The following is a 16,797-nucleotide window of genomic DNA, read 5'->3' on the forward strand; positions in this document are numbered from 1 at the left end:
TTTACTTACCAACATAATTTTCAAGGTCACTAACAGAAAATGTAAGTGGTGGTAAACTTAAACCCAAACCATCCTTCTTTGCAACCAAGATAGGCCCTGTAAATCCATTTTCTTCCAGATATCCCAAAGATAGCTGAGTTCCAGTCAGCCTCTGAATAACTTCCTCTGCACTATAAAAAAATGTACATTTACATCACTGCAATAATTTCAACAATAATAACATTTAATAATGTTGTCTTAATTAGATAACTTAGTTTTATACACATACTAGGTGCAAGTTTGATAGGTTAAAATGCTTCCAATAAAGTTGTTCATCATATTTTCGCACTGATTTTTTGTGGTTAAGGTGCATATAAAAAAAATCACTGAAAAAAAAAATCACATTTTACTCACCATTACTCCTCATCATTTTGAATCAAATCTTCATTGCACATGTTCATAGGACTATGGACAGGTTAGGGAAAGTAAATGGGAGCATTTTACACAAGCTTTAACCAGTGCCGTGTTCTCATCAAGTGATGGCACACTGCCCAAAAAATGGTATTGTTCCCAATTCAGCTTTGGAATTGTCACTACATAAAGATTCTTAATAATTAAAAGAGCAATGGGATTGAGATGATTGAGTGAGAACGAATGCATGACCAAACAGAGCATCAATCAGAAGATTAAGAACTTTGACTACATAATTTTATTTTACTTCAATCAAGCTTTTGCTATGTGTACAATAGTGCACAGTGGTATTCAAAGTTGAGGAGGAATTGTGAAGAGGAATGGCACAATAATGGTTTACATCAAAACGTCAAAGAATTCCTTTTTAGCCAAACAAAGGAGAATTAATTATGAAGATTAAAAAACTGTGGATGCTAGAAATCTGAAATAAAAAAAACCAGAAAATGCAGGAGATGCTCAGCAGGTAAGGCAGCATCTGTGAAAAGAGAGATTGTAAACAGTTTTAGGTCATATAATAGTATATCTTATCGTGGAATGATGCATTACGCAATTGATTCTCATCAGAAGACTGAGAATTAATTATATAATGCATCATTCCTTAATAAAATAGGCTAATATATAATATACTAAAATGATTAATCATCCACACAATTCTGAAATGGAGTCACTATCTTCTCCCCGGAGCATGAACTGAAAAGAAAAAGGCCATTGACATTATAAAACTATTAAACTTGCTTCATCACAAAAAGGCAACAGATATTGTGACCATTTCAGTGAAATCCAAAGGCCATCAATATTCTTAGGTCAAGACAATAATTACAATGGGAAACATTTCCAAAACACTAATGCAAAATAGACTTGTATCAATTTATTCACACTTGAAAGTGTTGGGCATATCTCATGCAATGACTGGAACATGTATATTTATATGCAACATATCAATGAATCTCTGGAACTAGTTGAATGTAACTACCTTTGAAAGGGAAATGTTCATTACCTATAAGCATTGCTGGAAGTTACACTCCAATTTGGGGAGCATTCATTGCCAGCGTCAAGCAAGAAATGGAAATGAAGATAATAGCTGAAGAGGTGGAGAAGGCCTGTGTGTTCCGGAGTCCAAGAATCCTCACACAGCAGAAATGAAGAACAGGGGAAGGGCGTTACAAGGAGGCCAATATCAGCTATCTCAAGTGTACTGTCCAGGTTAGTTCTCATAGTAACAAATCCTTGCCTACAAATTGAATTCCTCCTGAAACAATTTATGAATTTTTTTTTACTTACTGCTAGTGCCAAATCACAACTCTCTGAAATAAATGTGAAATTGAGACATCCTTGCTTTAAGAAATCAATACCACAGTTTCTTAAGAAGTGTTAAAACCTGACTTAGGCGATTACACATTCAGCTACTGCATCGCTTGCACATTGGCTCACAGGAGGATAGATGAGGGAGAACCACTTGTGTAAGGGTGGTAGTGGGAGCGCAGAATTGATGGCAGAGGGCAGGAAGTTATGGAAAACGGAGAGGGACAAGGGAGATTGGGAGACCCCCATTCCACCCCCAACAAATGAAGCAGGCTGATCACATCCTAAGCGATAGCAATTGGGACCGCATGTGTGAACTGGCAACATCAACACACAGATACCTAAAGCTGTGCTTGGAAATTGGATAGGGCTCACTGAACAGGCACTGCATTTTGCCCTAACACCAAATCAGGTGTCACTAAAAAAAACTGCAATTGAGTGGTTTCCTCCCTTTCAGTGTTAAAACCAACCTGTGCAATTAAGCAGGCAGCTGCTGCATTGTTCACGCTTACTCATGGGAAGAGAGTCAGTGCTCTCTGCACGGCAGCCAGATGGAGACGCTCCGGGACACATGGAGCCGACCAATCACACCATGGCTGGTCCTGGACCACTGCAGGTCGAGGTAGCATCAGGACCACAGACTGAAGCACGTGTGAACTGGAGGTAACGGTGCTCTGATATTTCAATCAAAGCTCAGGGCTGATTACAATAAGATTTATAATACATTACAATGACAGGGGAACATACTGTATATAAAATATAAAAGCAATACTCCACCAAGGATCCTTTAAATCATGCATGTTTCACTAATGACAGGGTAATTTGCACCTATTTATACTGAGAGTTGTGATCTTTTAAACTAGTAATTGGTAAGTAATTAATGTTCATGACATACATTATAGAACAGTACAGCACAATACAGGCCCTTCGGCCCACAATGTTGTGCCGACCTTTAAACCTCGCCTAAGACTATCTAACCCCTTCCTCCCACATATCTCTCTATTTTAAATTCCTCCATATGCTTATCTAGTAATCTCTTGAATTTGACCACTGTACCTGCCTCCACCACTGCCCCGGCAGTGCATTCCTGGCCCCAACCACTCTCTGGGTAAAAAAGAACCTTTCTCTGATATCCCTCTTGAACTTTCCACCCATTACTTTAAAGCCATGCCCTCTTGTATTGAGCATTGGTGCCCTGGGAAAGAGGTGCTGGCTGTCCACTCTATCTATTCCTCTTAATATTTTGTACACTTCCATCATGTCTCCTCTTATCCTCCTTCTCTCCAAAGAGTAAAACCCAAGCTCCCTTAGTCTCTCCTTATAATGCATACTCTCTAAACCAGGCAGCATCCTGGTAAGTCTCCTCTGCACCCTTTCCAAAAGCTTCCACATCCTTCCTATAATGAGGCTACCAGAACTGGACACACTACTCTAAGTGATGAAATATGATGGGGAATGATGTGTACAAAACAGGAACCATTGTCTTTTTTCGCTAGTTCAGTTTCCAAGCTCCTATTTTTCATGAACTCTGCCATCACACATGTACACTACCCACTCCATATCACCATCACAAAAACCATATCAATCAGCATTCCCACCTGGCATTCATATGTCTCACTACACACATACATACACTCACCGCTCTCCCAACAGTCTCTCAGATATTTTGCAACTTACACACAGTCTGAGATAGTCAACCATGGAAGGCATAACATCGCACAAATGCAAGGAAACACTTACTAGCACACTTCTTCTCTTTCCTCTCTGCAGAAAAGATTTACCAGGATGTTGCCTGGACTTGGGGGCCTGAGTTACAAGGAGAGGTTGTGTAGACTAGGACTTTATTTCATGGAACGTAGGAGATCGAAGGGTGACCTGATAGAGGTATATAAGATCATGGGGGGCATAGACAAGGTGAAAGCACATTGTCTTCTTCCCAGGGAGAGGGTGCCAAAAACAAGAGGACATAGGTTTAAGATCAGAGGTGAGAGAATTAAAAGGGACATCAGGGGCAGCTTCTTCACACAAAGGGAGGTGTGTATTTGGAATGAGCTGCCAGAAATAGCGGTTGAGGCAGGCACATTAGCAACATTTAAAAGCCATCTAGAGAAGTACACGGATAGGAGAGGTTTAGAGAGCTATGGGCCAAACACAGGCAAATAGTACTAGCTCACTGGACAACACAGTTGGCATGGACGAGTTGGGCCAAAGGTCCTGTTTCCATGCTGTATGATTCTATGACCCTTTCACAGAAAAGATGGCATACAACTTACAATTGCTAACAGGAGATTTGCGGTGACCACCACTGTGCCCATAGAGGTAAAACATTGATGTTCATGGGATCAGCCACCATTGAAACTGTGGTTGGAAGCACAGCACTGATCATGGAAGCTGCCGATATGCTCAGCTCTCTCACATTCCACAACCTTTGGTGTCACAAGATCTAGACAGCCAAAGCTCCTTATCACTCACAGAATTACGAGGCATGAGATCTCAGCTTCCATTGCGGCACAAGCAGAAGCCACAAAACATATAGGTTGCACAGTGGAAGATCTGACTTCTGCTATGGGACCTCTGCTTCCGACCATGCCAGGTGTCATGCTGGCTCTGGATTCTTATGTTCAAAGAGGCTTTAAAAATGTTATAGCTCTCTGACACTCTGTTCTCCAATCATAGATTAATAGGATTACCAATGGCCTGCTCCAGAGGAGGAAGTGTCTAAGCTTGAATCTATGCTCCTCTTTCAAAATTACAGCATTCATACTCCTACCATTGCCACTTGACCCAGTCAGACACTGAGTGGTGAGTTAATTCAGTCCAAAACTGGCCCATCCAAGCCCAGATCTGCTCACAGCCTCACTTCATCTGGAACCTCCGAAATGTACAAGTAGTGTTTGCCCATTGCCACCTCAGCAGCAGTTGCTTGAGAAATAGGAAGAACAAGGCGGGAATTGACTATTAGATGCCCTCTCTGAACGTACGCTCAGAGTTTACCAGACCTTGTGGTTTTGTTGAGGACTGCAGTCCTCTGAATCATGGCTCAGACATAAAGGTAGTCTGCAGCAGTATCCAGCATACCTTGTCAACATTTGGATATAACCTTCCATCAGCTCACACATGTCCCTGGTCATCTCCATTAAAAGGTTGTCCAAACATTTCTCCTTAATAATCAGCAACATTACCCGGAGGATCAACACCAAGCAGAAACTAACTCGAACCAGGCACTAAATTACTTTACAAGCGACCCCAAGTTACGGCAATTCAGGTAACAGAAACTCACCCTTAAGGAATTCACAAATCACTGCTAAAAAATCTGGCATACAGAATAACAATTCACTCTCATAAAACTTATGTGAAAAGAAGTAAATAAATAAACTAAAAAATATTTTTTCCAAACCTGCATTTCTTGATGCATGTGCAGATGACACAGCTTCGCATTATGGAAAATCACAATATGGACTGTTTTCTAGGAGTGCAACCCCCCACCCCTCCCAATAACACTTTGGTCACCTGTACCTGCACAAGCACATGGGAAGCTATCTGTTCTTCTGAAATGGACTTGCCTTTTCACTTTAGAGAGCATTTTTACCTTCTGTAAGACATAACGACCTAACTATGTACTTTTCTGTGTCCTACACGTGTTTTCAATGCAACTTTCTTTGAATTTCGATATTGTAGAAATAGTATGTATTTTATAAGGAGGAGATAGCAATACAAAGTCAGCCTGTCCTGCAGATCAGAAAATAATCCTCAATAGCAAAGTTCTCAGTTCGGTTGGAGATACTACATTCTTGAATCAAGCGGGTTCCTGTTTTTTGGGCTCAGTGAATTTTTTTGTTGTGCATTTAACTTCAAAGTGGAAGAAATGATCAATAACTTCTTTCAACCTTCAAAATGGCATTCTGTTTAAAAACAAAGGTTTATTACATTGAGTAGATTCCACTCTTCTGAACAGTATATATGCACTTTGTTGAAAAGTGCTAACAGATATGGAAATTTGAACCTTTCAAGATCAATGTTTGTTAACACCAGACTGAATAAATTTGCTAAACTATTAAATGTGTAGACTTGGCACAATTTGCTGCACCTCAGAGGGCAAGGCTGTCCTGCAGAAATATCTTCTGCTGTTGTCTCCTGACAACTCCATTTGAACCACAACAAAATAAACAAGAGTAAAACTGTTTGTAAGAAAATGTGGGAAATGTGAAGTTTAAACATGGTGGTGAATTTATTCATCTGTCAACAATTTTCCCATCAACACACAGAAAGCTGGAGGAACTCAGCAGGTCAGGCAGCATCTGCAGAGCAAAATGGACAGTTGACATTTTGGGTTAAGGTCCTTCATCTGGACTGAAAGAAAGCCAGTATAAAAAGGTGGAGGGAAGGGGTGGAGCAAGAGCTAGCAGGTGATAGGTGGATCCAGGTCAGGAAGGGTGACAGACAGATGGGGAGGGAAGAGTGGAAATAGCACCAGAAGCTGGGAGGTGACAGGTGCAAATGACAAAGGGCTGAAGATAACGGAATCTGATAGGAGAAGAAAGTGGAGTATGGAATCAAGGGATGGAGGTGGGGAGGGCAGATGGGAATAGTGGGGGAGGGGAACCAGTGGGAGGAGTTTGTAGGTGATGGGTAGATGGAGAGGATGGAGGAGGGGAATAAACAGGGTGACAGGGGCTAGAATAAGTGTAGGAAGAACTGGATAGATCAGAAGGAGAGAGAGAAAAGGGACAGAGCAGGAGCAGTTTACTGAAGTTAGAGAATTCAATGTTCATGCTGCTGGAAATCTGATAGGAGAGGAAGGTCCCTTTTCTCCTCCCAGCTTTGGTGCTATTTCCACTCTCCCCTCCCCCATCTGCCTATCACCCCTCCTCACCTGGACCCACCTATCGCCTTGCTGTACCCCTTCCCTCCACCGTTTTATAGTGGCTATGCTCCTCTATCTTTCAGTCGAGACAAAGGGTCTTGACCCAAAATGTCAACTGTCCACTTTGCTCCACTAAGTTCCTGCAGTTTTTTGTCTGCTGCTCCAGATTCCAGCATCTGCATTCTTTTGTGTCAACAGTTTTCCCATTTCTTCCTTGAAATTACCAGCAATACCAAACTTTCATTTTAATTGACCTGCATAGTTGACATAACACGCCAACTCATCTGACCCTTACAACAGCAGATATGGCCACAACCCCCACCACTGGGCCTCCATGCCAAACTCCTCAATGGAATTCATCAATCCTCACTGACAAAACCTGCACCGCCCTGGCCTTATAACCACTTGTAGGAGATCACATAGCCAAGTCTTCACAAGCTCTGATGACTTCAGTCTTAAAGCCATACTCCCCACTGTAACTGACAGGCAGAAGAATTTACAGTTTAATCCCTGTTCTTTAAGTCTTTCTTTAATTTCTTGAAGGAAATAAAAGAAAAATGCTCTCGAGTGTGAATAAGGCTCTGGAGATTAGCAGAATTACAAGTTACACTTCAAATGAGATCTGCCACAGGGGAGCATCCTTTCCTTCAAGCTCCAATAGGACCAGGCCTCAATGATCCTCTATATGTACCATAAGTCAGGGATAGAAACACATGGAAAAGGAGGAAATGGAAGGGAGGAAACCATTTAATTGGCTTGTTTTTCTGTGTACTGTCCATTTAAGAACTAATTCAAATGCAATCATAATCTCAAACTTAATTCCCCATTCACCAACAACTCCATACCTTACCTTGCCTTTGTGACCAAATATTGTAGCACTGACTTGGCCACAATGCAAAAATAAAAACTGCCACAAAAATAAACAATTTGAAACAAAAGTCATAAATTAAATTATGACATATTGCATATACAGTAATTATAGTGTATGTTTCCTTGGCGGTGGTCATCCATTTGCCTATGTTTCCTTATATTCCTCTGCAGTGCAACACTTATGGCTGTAGTATGGGTAGTGGAAGGCAGCTGACTTTCAGTGGGAAGGCACGGTAGTGTAGCAGTTAGTGTAATGCTTTACAGCGCCAGCGACCTGGGTTCAATTCCGGCCACTGTCTGTAAGGAGTTTGTATGTTCTCCCCATGTCTGCATGGGTTTCCTCCGGGTGCTCCGGTTTCCTCCCACATTCCAAAGACGTACAGGTTCGGAGGTTGTGGGCATGCTGTGTTGGTGCCAGAAGCGTGGTGACACTTGCTGGCTGCCCCCAGAACACTCTATGCAAAAAGATGCATTTCACTGTGTTTTTCGACGTACATGTGACTAATAAAGATATCTTATCTACATGCGACTGTAGCTAGCTCTAGGGGGCAACTTTCAGTCTAGAAGGAATTAATGCAACTTCCCAATTCTTCAGAACTTGCTTTCTCCCACTCTGCAGAATTCTTCACCATTCCCAAGTAAAATTCACTTCCTACATATCTGGCATCACCTATTCCAGTAACAAGGCATCTCCCTACTCAACACATTTACCTTTTAGCAATGACCTCTAGCTTCAACAAGAGCTTAAGAAGTTATAGTGCTTACAGCCAATCAATTTGATGGCTATTACTAGCTGGATGCAGAAATCATTATAAGGAGAAGGCAACATGAATTGGGATGCTGCCTACACTACATCAACTATTAATCACACATCAGGATCTTCAGGTGCATGTTCAGGTCTATCCCTTCTGCATCCTGGACTTTAATACATTCAATTGTTTTAAAAGATCAATAATTTAAAAAATAAATTTTAATGTACCACACAGGTGTAATTTTCAAAGGAAATTTCATTCTTTCAACCAGACTATATATGTTTTATTTAAATTAATTTAAATTCATGCATCTACAATAATCATGACAATTTGGTCAATATACATCAGTGCAAATTCATAACAATAAATGAACAGCTGAGTAAATTCCATTGATGAAATTTTAACTTCTTAAACGTCAATGACTCAAATATCCCAGTTTAATCAATGACCGGTCACTTATAGCGAAAAGAAAAAGGGCTTTTAACTAATTGTGTGTTCCTTAACGTCTCAAGCAAAGCTGCTTACCTGGGGAAGGTTCGACTTCGAAGTTCTTTTATGAACACCTGGCTTCCATTCTGCACTGGTCGTATAATATCCACTGTATGTATGGGCTCATACTTCTGCCTCTTCTTTTTCACTAGGAAGTATTAAATACAAAAATGCTGCATTTGACACAGATTAGCTAATAAAAACTTACGCCATTCTAACAGCCTTTTAATTGGAATGCAATGTGAAGAGAAAGAACCCATGGGGTAGAAACATCAGACAAATGTTTTCAGTAAGTGCCTCTCATGCCCTCAGGATATCCCAAAGCACTTACAGCCAAGGTAGTTATTATTGTAATGTAGGAAATGCAATACAGATGAAGATCCCACAAACAATTAAATAAATTATCAGAATCTCTATTTTAGGCTTTGTTTGACTTATACATGAGAATTCTGTGTCTCCAAAGTTGCCTCAGAATCATTTATATCCATTTGACAGGGAGACAGGTAACTCAGTGTATAGTCTCATCTAAAAGGCAGAACCCCCAACAGTGTAGCACTCTCTTAGAACCACACTGAACTTCAAGTCAAAGTAATACAATCAAGTTTCTGGACAAGGACATGAACTCATGACTTTCTAGCTCCAAGGTGAGTGCTATTAGTAAGCCAAGGCTAAGACTAATTAGTAACCTTCCACTGTAGCATGCCTCCCCAATGAGATGCAGTTACCTCGCCCATGCCATGAATAGATCAATCATTATATCATTATAATCATTAGAAGTTCTTTTATTTTCAGAATTAATCATCTTGCATTAAATCTTTTTTATCTCACGTAGACTCCATAGGAACCATGTGATGGTGGCGAATATCTGATGCTCTTTTTCACTTTGTGGTAGCTCTAATTCAATTATTGTTCACTTCTTCTCAGGCTCTATTACTTCCCTCCTATTGAGGTTTCATTTGCAACTGTGAAACAGATTCTTTACATCTCTGCACAGTTTGTAATAACTTTGATATTGAGAATACCTACCCAACCTGATCCTGATTCCATTCTGGAAGATTTGAAAAGGCAAGTGACCCAAATTTCAGTGTTTCATCCTTTTCTTGTGCACATGAACTGTTATATGGTCTGATGACAGAAACAGACCATTTCATTTTATTAGGCAATTCAATGTTTCAATATATTACATACACTGATGTAATACAAGGGTTTCAGATTCCCATTAGCAGAAAGAAAGGCAGAATGTGTGACTTTGAAGCTCAGCAGTAGTTACACTGACTAGCTTATCTATCATCAGATCTTGTGATTACTTAGGTACTGAGCTAACCCCAAAATAATAAATATACTTTAACGTGTAATAACTGGGAATTGTACAAAGGGCAGAGCATAATACAGAGCAATAGTAGGACCACAATACAAGACTTTTCTATTTAAATCTTCAGCTTAAATTCAACTTAAAACTTTCATGAGAGTGACGATAACCTTTTCAGTTTAAAGACTCCGAGGGTACCTTCTGTTTATTGGCGTTATCTGTGCAAAGCTTATGCACAGCATGCTCCAGTTATGAGTAATTTATTGCAGTGGTGACAGACAAAACAACTGATGATGAAGACAGATAGTCTGAATATTCTTACACATCATTTTTAAATGCATGAGCAACAGGCAACAGCCCAGAAATTGCAGGCTGCAATATTAGTACAAGCAAATACTTCATAACTTCATGTTATTCCTCTGAGATAATAAACTAATTAAAATAAATACTTGAACATGTTCATTGAAGTTAGCATTTTTACTTTAAAATAGCAAACACTCACGACCAGGCTACATTTCAAATAGGACTTGAAACACTGACATTAAGCTGACAATTCACTTGATTGGTTGTGACACTTCATAGGCAGGCATCTTTTTAAATGTAAGCCAAGCTCTGCAGCCTATCACTCAAGACAGACAGTGACCCCTTAAAAGAGGCAGTCTCTGTGACTGATCTTGCAATTTATGTGCGTAAACCATGAGATTATGCTTTGAAATGTATTTCTTTTAACTCCAGTATGTGTAATATACATGCACAAATATTGGTATTAGTTGATAAAATTCCAGGCATTTGATCAATCTATACATATTCTAAAGAAAACCTTCATTACATACTCAGCCTCAGAAAACAATTATTCCTCTTTGCCTTGTCCAAACAAGATAGAATTTGTGATCCAAACAAGCAAATTACAACAAAAATCATCGAAGTGATTATGTCAAAATCGTTCCAAGAGGAATCAAGGAATAGAGCAAGTGGAACACTGCAAAATGAGAGAGACTGGCCCCAACCAAAACTGAAAGCATACTTTACATGCTCCAAACATGCTTCCCCCATCAAGAAAAGTCTAGAAAATATGAACCAAGAAATATATCCAGAGTTGTGCAATAGAATTAACCATTAATTTGCCAAATTTGACACTCCATTCTAACTAACTTGTTAATATGCAAGGCAGGGGAAAGAAACAATTAAATTAGCTAGAAAGTGTAACTTTTAGCTGCATACTATTGATCTAGTACATGCTGCAGTTATGAGCAATGACTTGCAATCTGATTCTCCAGGTAGCAGAGAAGCCACCACCAAAAGCAGAACTGAACACTTGTCTGATTAACTTTCTCAAATGTCTACAGCTACACAACACTACAGAGCAATTCACATGGCTCTCAAAAATTTTACCAACCAGTGACTTCCACTGAAAGAAAGCTTTCCAAAATATATATTGTTTTACTGCGAACCAATATTTGTCAGGAATCTTAACAATTATTACAAAACATGGAACTCTTAATAAGGGCCTAGATATAACAATGATATTTGAACTTTGTTTTAATTATCCTTAATTCTGTGCTTCCCTAAATCACAGAATGGTTACAATGCAGCTTTGTTTTATGCTGCAACCATTCTGTGAATCTGTATAACACATTGTTAGATATATTAAAATATTCAGCTAGTTTGATAACTTCATGCTTCATTTCCAAGACTGTCACCTGTTAATGTCCAGCCTTTTAATGTCATCCTGACTCTTGAACCTTTGCTCTTTCCTCTAGGGTATACTCAGCATCTTGAGCCTGCTGGAGAAGGAAACCTCAGAAGCAGATGGTCTTCTTCAACATGCATCATCATGCTTGCCAAACAAATGCCTCTTTAAACTAGGAATTTTTTACTATTATTTGCATGGAAGGAGCAATAACTCTTTTTTAAACTTTAATAACCTGTAACCCCTTCTCTATTTCTGTAACATGTTCAGTAAAGATTTGTCTTCTAATAGACACTAATGGGGATTTTTCAGCATGCCATCATCAAGAAAAAATCTTTCTTAAGGCCATAAGATTACATTTCCAGGAACCTTACTGGAAAATAAACATCTCAGGCACAATTGAATGCAGCCAATATATTAACGATATATTTACAATGGGAAATATTATGTTATTGTAACAAACAATGTTGGTGCTACACAGTAAATTTTTCCCACCCCAGTTGTCTCATAGCTCATTGGAATACTAAGTTACACAGTCAAGAAATTTACAACATATTAAATCAAAAGTTGAAAACAAACAGACGGCATAAATTTTATATTATCCCAGATTCAGATACAAGGACACTGAATGCAAAGATTAAATGAGACAGCCAGATGATTTTTGTTTTGAAAGTTTGAAAAGTTACCATAAATCATCCTTCAAGATGTAGTTGTAACTGTTACAGATGTAGCTGCTGTATTTACCCTTATAGAATTGAGTCTTGAATCTTCATCAGATATGAGAGTCTCTGAAGGACGAGATCTCCTAAGGTCTTTATTCCTATCCTGAAATCAAAGGCCAAATCTTTTTCTATGAGCTCAGGTGACATTCATGCTTGAGGCTGGGTCACAAGCAACAGTCAACTAATGTCACCTTAAAGATAATTTCCACTCAACAAACTTCAAATAGACTGGATCCAAAATTTTCTTCTCTTTCATAAACATGAGACCTTATTCTGGAAGAGCTGAGGGGAACTCTTAAGAATTTTTCAGTGGACTGAAAAGATTTTGCCTTTTCAAATCTGCTGCAAAGATTTTATTTGTGATAACTTTTTCAACAATATGCTTCCTGAATGAATACCAGTACCTTAACAACTTTTGGGGCCAGACAAATAAGTAAGTTTCTCCAGTCCAGTACTTTCATATCTCACTCTCTTGAAAAGGTATATAGTAACATAGTAACTCTTAACTACCTAGCAAGCTACTCAGTTCTGGAACCATTAAGGATGGCCAATAAACTGGGGCCTAGTCAGCAATGATGGCATTCAGGGAAAGAATTAAAAAATCTGTTGAATGAGGTTTTCTAGGTTGAAATAATCCAACAACTAAGACCTTACCTAAAATTTAATACTGTGGCGACACAAGAGACTGCAGATGCTGGAACCTGAAGCAACAAACAATCTGTTGGAAGAACTCAGTGGGTCAAGCAGCGTCTTGTGGGAGGAAAGGAATTGTCGACGTTTCGGGTCGGAACGCTGCATCAAGACCCATATTGTGGAAACTAAAGATTCTGCAATTTTGGGCTTGCACCACAAAGAAAAGCTAGATCATTTGACCCATTCTTTGCTTCCTGTGTCTCTGACCTCTACCTTCGCCACTCCCAAGAGTTGTTCTCTCTCTCTCACTCTCTTTCTCAGAATCCCTGTTTGTGATCTCAGTTATTCCTGGAGTTTCTGACCTCACTCTTGGGCATTCCAATGGCCACCCCAGCATCTATATGTCTGCTGATATTTGCAAATTACTGCTATTAATAAAACTAAATTATACTTTTTAGCAATTTTGTTTGTCTTTACGACTCAATTGCAATTTTTTAAAATTCTTCTGCAATTTAGGCAGGAAGTTACTTATGGCTCTTATGTGACTCTATTACAGTTAAATTCATGATGTGAATCATTTCCACGGTCCTTTTACAGTGAGACACTAGGAGAACTTTATCTTGGTCACTGGTGTTTAACACACGCAAGAGTATCAGCCACTTTTTGTCCATTTAGTTCCGGTGACTGTAGAGGAACAAAATACGTGAGGTGAGTATGTCCTGTGGCTCATGTTCTTGTGCACGTTTAGCACTAGGAACTACAAATAACTCCTTTATTGAAAAATCAATACCTTGGTATAATAACAGAACTTTACCCAGACAAAATATTCAAATTATTTGCATGGTTAACTTTTCCTTGCATTGTATGGAACTGGAGAAATGTTCCAATGACACAGCAAATCGCAAGTATGATCTTAAAAGTTTTATAGCTATTAGCATAATCATAAAAGCATTATCAACAAGATATACTCTCATCATAACAAAATTCAAATATATTACAACTTACTCGTTGACTGGCCGTGAGTTTTCTCACAGTTTGGGCAGTGATAGATATCAATGTCTGGAGCCTCATCCTCTTCCACACCAACACAGCTGTAAACATTCCAAACATAAAGCAATGTTAAATATGAAATACTGCATTACATCAAAATAATTATTTGCCTATGATTGACTAATTCTTTGTTCTTTAAAAAATTTAATCTCTTCAAAGTATTTTTAATTGATACAGATAAATAATAGATTCAATTAGATTTTTAAAAAATATTTAGAAGGGCTTAGATATCTGGAGATATTTTACCCCTTATTTCCTAACTCACCACAATCTCCTGTCCTCTCCACTGTTGAAAAAACTAATGCAGCCAGAGCTGACTAGATTATGTCATACAGAAATGTGAATACTATGTAAAAATCAAGATCAGATGGACATAAATCTCAACTTTTCGATCTAGGAAGTTGCCTGCAAAAGCAGATCATCCTCCCTTTATAACATCTACCTGATTGTTATTCCATTGATTTTACATATCTTTGTAAGAACGCATATTGCTTTATGTCTATATGCCACTTAAGAAAATGCATTAAAAATAAGAATATGCTTTAAACAAGATTAATTCTTGAAAACCAAAGAATCCTAAATATTGACCAACTGGTGAATTATTTTTAGAACAACTATAGTAGGATTGCTTTTTTCTATAATCGCACAAGAATCTTTTGCATGTAATAGCAATTTTATAAGAATGTATCTCGGGGAGAAGCTGTGGTTATATTTCCCCAGAAAAAGACATGTTGATATCATTTCATTTGATCTGCCATATACTAAACAGAAATCCAAAATCAAAAATGCCTTCTCATCCTGTTCTGAAATATTCAGGCCAACTTATAATTCAATTTTGTTTTACATCTTTAAAACCAAAAATTTAAATGTACATATTCTTGGATCCTGAAGGAGAACTGGTCTTGGAGTTCGAGACTATGGTATAGCTTCAGGAAATACATGAGACCAGATGGTTCAGGAGAAGGGTTAGGGAGTGTTGAAAAACTTAAAGTAACTTAAGGTAACGCACAGGCTGCCTCCTATTTGACCTAATAAATGCTTGGAAGGAATAGCTCAGAATGTGAAGGCAGCCTGGAATAGAACTCATGACCTATTAGTAAAATATAAGAGGATCTTAAAATCATCTTGGGAGAACTCTAAAAGGTATATAAAAAAAATTTAAGGGAAATATTTGAAAGTGGATTGATGAGAGCAGGGCAGTAGTTGTCTGTATGGACAGAAGCAAGGCCTTTGGTAAGGGCTGGTCCGGAAGGTTAGATCACATGGGATCTTGGGTGAGCTAACTGGTAGTGGAGGATTTTTTTTCAGATTGGAGGACTGTGACCAGTGGTGTGCTACAGGGATTGGTGCTGGGTCCACTGTTGTTTGTCACAGATATTATTGATTTGGATTAGAATATAGTTGGCATGATTAGTAAGTTTGCAGATGACAACAAAATTGGTGGTATAGTGGTCAGTGAAGAAGGCTGTCTAAGGTTACAACAGGATCTAGATTAACTGGGAAGTGGGCAAAAGAACGGCAGATGGAACTTAACTCAGGCAAGCGCAAAGTGATGCCTTTTGGGAAGTTAAGCCAAGCCAGGACTTCCATAGTGAATGACAGGGCCCTGGGGAGTGTTGTTGAACGGAGGGACCCAGAAATAAAAGTACATAGTTATCTGAAAGTGAGGTAGGTGGGATGGTGAAGGTGGTGTTTGGCATGCATTGGTCAGAGCACTAAGTCCAGCAGGTAGGATGTCATGTTACTGCTGTACGAGACGTTGGTGAGACCGCACCTAAAATAATGTGTGCAGTTCTGGTCGCCATACTATAGGAAGGAGGTGATTAAACTAGAGAGGGTACAGAAAAGATTCATAAGGGTGTTGCCAGGACTGGAGGGCTTGAGTTATAAGGAGAGACTGGATTGGCAGGGACTGTTTTCCCTGGAGTGAAGTAGCCCGAGGGGTGACCTTACAGAGGTTCATAAAATTATGAGGGGCTTAGATAGGATGGATAGTCAAAGTTTTTCTTTCCTCAGAGCAGGGGAGTCTAAAACTGGAGGGCATAATTTTAAGGTGAGAAGGGGAAAGATTTAAAGGGAATCTGAGGGGTGTTTTTTTTTACATAGAGGGTGGTGGGTATATGGAATAAGCTGCCAGAGAAAGTGGTAGAGGCCGGTACAATTACAATACTTAAAAGACATTTGGATAGAGGTTTAGAGGATGATGGTCAAAACACTGGCAAGTGGCACTAGTCTAGGTAGGCACCTCGGTCGGCATGAATGAGTCGGGCCAAAGGGCCTGTTTACGTGCAATATAACTCTATAAGCCAACCAAGGAAGGTGCATGGGACTCATTTAAACCCTATTTAATTGATGGAAACAGAGAAGTGAATAGTTAAAACCACTGAGGTTACTTAGCCCTGTGGCAGCTGCAGGCAGCTGATAGGTTTATATTTTAACCCATTCTGCAGAGCACTTGAAAAGGACACCTAATCAGACCAATTGTCATCCTTTGGACATTTACATGACAGGTAGTGTAGGAAGAGTCATAATAGAAATTATGTTATATTTTTGTGCTCAACACGATCTAATTTCTGTTAAAAAATTTCTTAAAAAATAAAAGGAAAATCAGGGACTTCGGACAAGAGTCAAGAATTCCATGATTTTCGTTCCAGGTTCCCTGATGC

The 16,797-nt window shown here is 39.1% G+C and overlaps 1 protein-coding gene across 5 annotated transcripts in view; it reads right to left on the reverse strand.

The window, feature by feature from the left end:
- phf2 (PHD finger protein 2) overlaps positions 1-16,797 on the reverse strand; it is a 106,077-nt gene that overhangs the window by 55,700 nt on the left and 33,580 nt on the right. For all 5 annotated transcript variants that reach the window (XM_052017965.1, XM_052017966.1, XM_052017967.1 and 2 more), the window contains 3 exons: positions 14,087-14,172; positions 8,764-8,875; positions 10-170 (listed from right to left, as the gene is read on the reverse strand). In XM_052017965.1, the coding sequence (XP_051873925.1) occupies positions 10-170; positions 8,764-8,875; positions 14,087-14,172 (359 nt within the window). The remainder of the gene's footprint in view (positions 1-9; positions 171-8,763; positions 8,876-14,086; positions 14,173-16,797) is intronic.

The sequence above is a fragment of the Pristis pectinata genome, chromosome 6 (assembly GCF_009764475.1).
Source record: "Pristis pectinata isolate sPriPec2 chromosome 6, sPriPec2.1.pri, whole genome shotgun sequence".
Lineage (NCBI taxonomy): Eukaryota > Metazoa > Chordata > Chondrichthyes > Rhinopristiformes > Pristidae > Pristis > Pristis pectinata.